Source organism: Amphiura filiformis, chromosome 12, assembly GCF_039555335.1.
Source record: "Amphiura filiformis chromosome 12, Afil_fr2py, whole genome shotgun sequence".
NCBI lineage: Eukaryota > Metazoa > Echinodermata > Ophiuroidea > Amphilepidida > Amphiuridae > Amphiura > Amphiura filiformis.
In genome coordinates this window covers 10,135,066-10,143,311 of record NC_092639.1, presented here as the reverse complement: position 1 = coordinate 10,143,311, position 8,246 = coordinate 10,135,066, and the positions used below count along the sequence as shown (strand labels likewise).

General features: G+C 35.1%; 1 protein-coding gene across 1 annotated transcript; it reads left to right on the top strand.

Annotated features, from left to right (window-relative positions):
- The first annotated feature begins 7,375 nt into the window (after positions 1-7,375).
- Positions 7,376-7,990, top strand: LOC140166609 (tripartite motif-containing protein 59-like). Its single transcript, XM_072190110.1, has one exon. The coding sequence runs from the start codon at positions 7,376-7,378 to the stop codon at positions 7,988-7,990; it is 615 nt and encodes a 204-aa protein (XP_072046211.1).
- The last annotated feature ends 256 nt before the right edge of the window (positions 7,991-8,246 follow it).

Genomic DNA, 8,246 nt, shown 5'->3' with positions numbered 1-8,246 from the left:
ACAAAGAAGAAGTTAAACCAGGCAACTCAGGTGAGAGTAGCAAAAATAGATCAGGAAGTGACTAGACTTACAAACCAGGCTGACAAACTGAAAGCAGCTAATACGGTAGCAACTGAAACAAAAGCTTCCTCAGACTATGCCTACATCACACAGCATGCTTCACTCATGGACAAAATGAAGAAACTGTCGGTGAGCCGTAAGTAGCCCCTTATGTTAGCGAGACCTCATATGCAGCACGGTTTATTGAAAGGGAAGATTTGCCTGATCTGAAACCAGGTAGAGTGGTTAAGCCAAGGGAACTGCAACTAGTACAAGAGATTGGTGGTTTGGAGGTGGCATATCATATTGGATGCTCACCTGATGGTTTAATTGTATTCAGTGAATTTGATAAGAAGCAAGTGTTAGTTTACAGGAGGCAAAATGGTAAATATGAAAAACATGTTAGTTTGTCACTCTCATCATCTAATACATACAAACCCCATGGTGTGGCTGTATGCACTAATGGCAAGTTTCTAGTAGGAAGGTGCAGTAGTATTGAAGAGTATTCTGCAAAAGGATCATATGAGAAGACAATCAAGACAGTGCAAGATGAAAGCACTGATACCTATGTATGGAGTGTGATTACCACGGCTGATGGAAGTATCTTAGCTGGGAATGCAAGTAGATTGGTAATCACAAAGCACAAGCCTACAGGTGAAATTATACAAACAATGCAGACAAACATAAAGCCAGATCATATGACTCTCATCGATGATAACAATATAGCAGTGAGTAGCGTAGAGACTGGTAGGGTAAGCATGATGAATATGGAGTCTGAACAGGAAACTCTTAGCATTGATATCCCAAAGGTGGATGGTATTTGTTATGATGAGCAAACTGAGTGTCTGTTAATTGCAAGGAGTCAGCCAGTAGAAGATAATCCCGATGCTGCGTACTACTCAACACTGGTGTGATAGAGCAGTATTGCTGTATTACAGGCAGGTTGGTAGCATGTCTAGTACAAGGATTGTATGCTCCTCAAGGTATGGCTATAACACATGATAGAAATCTAGTTGTATGTGACAGTAAAAGTGTCAAAGTATACAAAATGATCTAGAATGGTAACATTACTATCTCTGTATAGGTCCTCTCCCCTGCACTGCAAAATGGCATGGAAAAAAACTTAAGCATTGTGACTCAAAATGAGTATAAATAAAGCTGAATGAATATTGTCAAAACTTAGCTCTATATATTCTACATTTAAATTAATGAAACTTCTTGGTATAAAGTGACTAATATACATGTAAATAGATTTTATTTTGACTATGTAAGTCATGTTGTACTATGGAATGTTTATATCTTATCATGTTAAGATGTATGTATAATGGAAAATATCCAACAAAATTCAAGTTCAAACAGCTAGTTTTGACTATATTTATAAATACATACTTTTAATATGCATGTGACCACCTGAGCCTGCCATGACAGCTTGAAGAAAGGAAGTCTGGAAGTGACCTCTCAATTTTCAATATGTGATGTCACAAACATCCTCACTTTTCATATATTTAATTATTCATGTATTGTTTTATTTTATTTTATAACTGTTATGTATGATACTATTTAGGATCTTATATATACATCAAATTTATTCCCAAAACAATTCTCTGGAAAATGAGTTTACTTAATTTTATCATTGAACTCGAAAGTAATTTTTTTGAAGAACAACATGGTAATGGTAAGACAATTCCTGATATACATGTAGATAACTGCTTTTTGTAAATAATGTATGGGACCACTTAAGGATCAAAGTGTAATAATTATTGATCTATTGTATTAAGGTGGTACTACACCCCTTGATAAATTTGTGCCTAATTTTGCTTTTTTCTCAAAAAATAATAACACACTGGTGACAAAAGTTATGTATATTATAGGGGCAAGGAATCCAGTTACTACACTGGAATTTCAGTGACTCAAGACAAGCGGTACGTTATTTATGATAAAAAAAAAGAGGTACCACTAGAGTGTAGGCCTACCTCATTTCTTAACATATATATTATAATGAACCACTTGTCTTGAATCACTGAAATTTGTCAGCAACACATTAAAAGTACTGAGTCACTGCACCCTCAAATGAAAAGGCATTGCATCATTTAGTAATAAGTGTGTGGATGTTGGTAGGGGTATGTGGGGCACCTATGACATTTCTCTCATAAAGTGCGGATCCACATCAAGCCCCAATAGGAATCATGTAATGAATCTATCATGCACAGATCATATGATGCACAGCGCATCACCAGTCATTAAAAGATTATTCAAAAACATTGTATAATCCATGAGGGGTGGTGCAATAATTATGTGTACCCCCGGGTTGGTGAATTATAGGGGGGAAAAGATTTCTTGGCAGGCCAAAAGGGGGGGCAAGCATTTTTGGCAGGTCAAAAGGGGGGTCAAGCGATTTTTGGCAGGTCTAAAGGGGGGCAAGCAATTTTCCTGCTCGCTGCGCTCGCAGTATATGATAAGACAATTTAAGGTTTTAAATTCAGGTTCCCAAAATTTTGCATGTGTAAGGGGGGACAAAGATTTTTGGCACATCAAAAGGGGGGCAATCGGAAGGGGGCAAAGATTTTTTGGCACAGTCAAAGAGGGGGAGGCAATTTGTGGCAGACCATTTTGAGAATACACCACCCAGGGTTACACATAATTATTGCACTACCTCTAAGTGTATTTTATTTATCATAAATTTATTTGTCAAGGAGATAACAAATCAATTACAAAGTTCAATTTTTAGTCAAATTTGTTCAAAACTAGGCATGCCTTGCAACATTGTATACTGAACTAATATAGAATGGTGTACACAGGCCTGTATGCAGGAATTATTTTGAGGGTGCAGACTTTTTTCCATGGAGTGGGAGGGGGGTTGTGAAAAGTAGAAGTTCTTCCAATTTGGACCTTTCTTGACCATACAGCATAAAAACCTGACATTTTTTACTTGTTTCACTCGCAAATTGGGATTTTTGGGGACTTTCTTTGGCAAAGACCTGTGTACACATGCAAGATTGGGCATAAAACTTGCACTTAATACATGTAGTACTTAGCACAGCGGCGTAGCCAGGATTTTTGAACCGGAGGGGCACAACTTGTAAATGTACCGACGGAAATATTTTTGGGCGACGGAAGTTGTGATTTGTTGACCCAACAATTTTTTGCATGGTTTGAAAAAGTGAAAAAGTTGGTACCAACATAAAACATGAAAATTTTTGATGTATAACAATTTTTCAGCATTTTTTACAATTCTCCCCTTTTTTATATCACCCTGGGTAAAAAATAGTCTATTGTTAACCCAATTTTTTTTTCACCAACACCTTTTGTCTACCGACGGCCTTACATGAACCGACAGCCATGACGAGCTACGCCACTGACTTTGCATAATGTTTAACTAGTGTGGGTTTATGTGAATGTACATTGGGACTTTGAAGCGTGTAAACTAAATAATAGTTGTTGCCTATTAGAGTTGAATAAAGTATAACCTGATGTAACCTATAGAGTCCGAAGTTTACCGTTTTTAAAAATCCATTTTCCGTGTTGTAATCTGTGTTGTAAAATTTGTAAATCCGTGAAACGGAAAACTTGGGACTCTACAATAACCCTATTCTTATCCTGCCAATAGAAGGCATGGCATGTTTCATGAAACACATACCGTATTCGTCCGAGTATAGTCCCACGTTCGAGTATAATCCCACCCCCATTTTTTCAAAAAATTTCAGAAATTGTAAAAAAAAAAAAAAAAAAAAAATATGAAAATTGATAATTTTCATTCATGTCATGTCTATTAATGATTTCAAAATGCATTGAATTTGAATGCATTTTGAAATCATTAATAGAGTATGACATGAAAACAAAGTATCAATTTTCATATTTTTTTTAGGTCAACCATGAATGATCCTAGCATCTAGGTCTAGGTCCAGGTCCAGGGACACTCCAAAACCGGAAAAAAAAAAACTTAAAAAAAAAAAAAAAAAAAAAAAAAATCGAGTATAATCCCACCCCCAAATTGTGAAAAATTTTCACATAAAAAACGGGTGGGACTATACTCGGACCAATACGGTAATTACATGATTACATTTTTGAAATGCACAACTTTATGTAAGGCCTACTACAGCATATAAAAAACAAACACCATAAAAGCATATGTTTTTGACACTTATTTCCCAAAATTGACCATAATTATATTAAAATTGTCATTGCCAGTTACAACTAGCTAAAGGATTCAGATTTAGTTATGTTTCATTTGGTAAAACAGGACAATAATTTATTAATCAAAAAAAATAGTGCTGTATGATTTTTCTGGAATATGGAGTATATAATATGGACTGAAAAGGGTTAGTAGGATTTAATTTCCTTTTTTTACAGCTCATTCAAAAATGTACTTTTACCACCACATTATATGTGACCATCCAGCACAACTGAGCCCTGAAGTCGCTAATCATCATTTTTGAGATATTCAACCAACATATTCTGCTTGAAATTAGCTTTAAAATGATGTATATCATGTCTATAGTACTTGACATTTAAATAGTGAAAAATCAATAAAACAGTCAATAAATCCTTTGATTCCTACTGTTTATTGTTAAGTTCAATGAAGCATATCTCAATAGTGGCACTGGCGACATCCGGGCTCAGTTGTGGAGGATGGTCACATATAGTGTCCGTGAAGGTGCTGGAACACATGACTCTATCCGTGTTTTCCAAGCATTGACACCGGAAATGTTGCATTACAGACATTTTGATGTTTACATACTTCCATTGTTTCAGCACAGTAGCAAAAATATTTCAGGACTTCAACATAACAACCATTCCCTTGAGTGCATTCCGAGCCAAACCGAATGCCCCAATTGTTGCTCCATGAGTGATCAAGATCCTGTTTCTCTGGTTTTAATTCTATGATTCTTATGCATTACAGATTTTTAAATCTGTTAAAACACCTTCTTAAACCCTGAAGTACTGTATAGGACATTTTAATTTTTAAGGACGAGTAATGATTAGCGAACCATGAATATAATACCTTGACACTCTACCAACATGCTGTGCAAAAATTAGGAAAATAAAAATATGCTTTTTTTGGCTATAAAACTGCAAAAAGACCACAACTTGCACCTAAATTATTTAATAACATTTGCACATTATGTTTTCAAACAATACTACATAAATAATATTCAATGCTTCAAAAATGTGTGCCTGTTTTAAGCAAAATAAAATGTCCTGTGGGTTAAAAGGTGTTAATTAGATCCAGAGTAAAGTAAGGTAACAACATAATGTGGTTATATTTGTTATACTAAGTGTGTAATCAAATCTGCTTAAACACTTTTTCTTTGACACCCTGCATCGTTTTCATACTTTGTAAGGGATTATACCTAAATAAAGCTTGTGTGGTAAATATGTTATACCTGCTTACCTTCTTCTTGAGTGATATGGCTTGGTAATTAAGGGCTGGGACCTCTGCCTAAAATCCCTTGTTTACATTACCCTGCTTTAAAAATGCATCATCCACCCATACCTGTTATAGAAATATCAGAATGAGAGGAAAATTTGAAGTTATCAGGAGTTGATCAAGGATTGATGGTCGATCCAACGATCAAACCAATTTGCATGCAGCGTCTAACTAAAAACAACTTTGAGTCACATATCCCGAGTTGCTTATTGTTGAAATACAGGGAAAATCACTCACTTTGTCCGTCTCTTCTTTATGAATATAAGTATGGCAAAAGCAGCAACAGCCAAGAATACCAAAGTGAAGCAAATAGGCCTACTCAGACCTAGTGCCAAAGCAAATGTGGAATCTCCCTCTATAGAAGACAATTAAGAAATACAACAAATATACAATACTTTTATGCAAACATACATTTTCAAAGTCCCATGATGAGTCATTTCTCCCTAAAACTAATTCTGATGTGTTCTATCTCTCTTGTTCTTAAGTGTTTGATAAAAAATATCTGCTTGTAGATTAGGCCTACATATTAATTTTTCCAACTCCATTGCATTGTTTAGAGAAACAGACTAACTAAACATTGGCAGATTTAACCTCAAACATGGCAAACAACATTTGGGTTTAACATCCAGAAACCGATCTATACTTACTAATTATGCAAATGAAAAACACTACCAGGATTTCTTCATATTTCATCTGTTGGGTACCTCTTTGCTGTATCTGTGTACTCTCACACAACGTTGCCATCAGTTTTACTCCAAAATTTTAGCAATCAGTTTAATCATTAGTATAGATCTTCAAAGGGAAAATTAATAATGGGTATCGGATGACCCCTTTAAATGATCATTAATTCCTCAACCTTGTTCCTGGAATATAGTTCATAATTACCATAACACACTGCAAAATCAATGTTGTAATTGTATTATAATCAGTTTATTATAATATCATATGATGAGGCTCAAATGGTGCTGATTAATAATGTACAAAACACTGGCTTACTTGTATCTTGCATAGATGACCAACATCACCATGTTCTTTTTTTAAAACAAATTTTAAGCAGCTGAAGTTTCAATTTAACACAAAACATGGCTAATTGAGTTTTCTACATTTGCAAGTCTCCTGTTTTCTCGATCAACATTTGAAACAGATAATTCAAATGTTATATACAAGATGAATTAATTAGTTCTGCAAGTTTATTTGCAATTAATGGCATTAAATTTACTGATGCAAATATTGGTTAGTACATGTCAACTCAAAATAAAAATAGATTCTTGTTTGCACAATATTTCATATACTTTCCAGTGCACACCAAACACATATCCTGAAGAAAGCAAAACTAAATTTGTATTTACATAAAATCTATATCTATAAAGATAAAGTACCAAAGGTAGAATCCCTTTGCATTTTGCTCTAGACACTGCAATATTATACAAAGCTAAACATTAACTTTCAAACTCATTAAAAAAGGTCATATGTTTAACCCTGAATTTTTATTTTAAAATTGTTTGCATTTTATTATATAAAAAAACATATTATTCACATGATTTTATTTTTGAATTCAAGCTCACTGTTTAGATTTCCATTTGAATTTGTACTGAGAAAAATGTATGAACTTCACAACTAAATCTAAAAAAATTTTTAAATCAAAAAGTTATATACCATTACTTATCTTATGTATCTATTATGTTATTAAATTATGGCATGCAAGCTGATATTAGGTCACACCTCCGTGTACAAAACAAAAACCCGCCCTGATTTATACATCAATTTATGATGGAAGGAGGAAGACACTTACATGTACTTGTTACTGTGCCATAATTGGATATTTGTGGCGGTTTTACCTTGCGGATCTTTAAATTTGTGAAATATTTGAAATATTCCACGTAAGGAGACATTTTTGTAATCAAAATCATGGCTGCCAATTTTACAGCAACTGTAGAGAGTACAGTTAAATGCCCTGTGTGTTATGAATTCTTTGTGCCTCCAAACACACCCAAAGACTTGGCATGCCCTCACACCTGTTGTCAGGTTTGTCTGCAAAGAATGGTCACTTTGAACCAACCAGGTCAACCCATCAAGTGTCCACTGCGATGCCGCAAAACAACTCGTGTTCCAGCAGGAGGTGTTTCAGCCTTGAGGACAAATTTACATCTGAAGAATCTCGCTGAAGAACATCCAAATTATGTAAGCGGTCCGCGTCACACAGTTCCAAGATGTACTCATCATGATGAGAAGACACATCTCTATTGCCAGCCATGTAATCTACTTGCTTGTCAGAGCTGTATCCTAGCATTTCACCAGGGAAGTAACCACAACAGCAAAGATGTAAAGACTACATCCCAGGAATGGAAGCAAGAACTATTGAATGATGTTCAAACTGAGGAAGACACATGCAGGGATAATGTACAAAAACTGAAAGATCTTAAAGCCAAAACTTTGCAAAACCTTGAAGGTGAAAATCAACGAATTGACCAGTACATACAGACTTTACACACAAAACTTGAACAAGAAAAAAAAATGCAATGAGGACACAGTTGAATTGGGCAACTCAGGTGAAAATTGCAAACATAGACCACAATGTGACTAGACTTACAAACAAAGCTGATAGACTGAAAGCAGCTAATAAGGTAGCAACTGAAATAAGAGCCTCCTCAGATTATGCCTACATCACACAGCATAGCTCCCTTGTGGACAAAATGAAGAAACTGTCAGTAAGTGAAGAAGCACCTTATGTTAGGGAGACCTCAAATGTAGCACGGTTCATTGAAAGGGAAGATTTGCA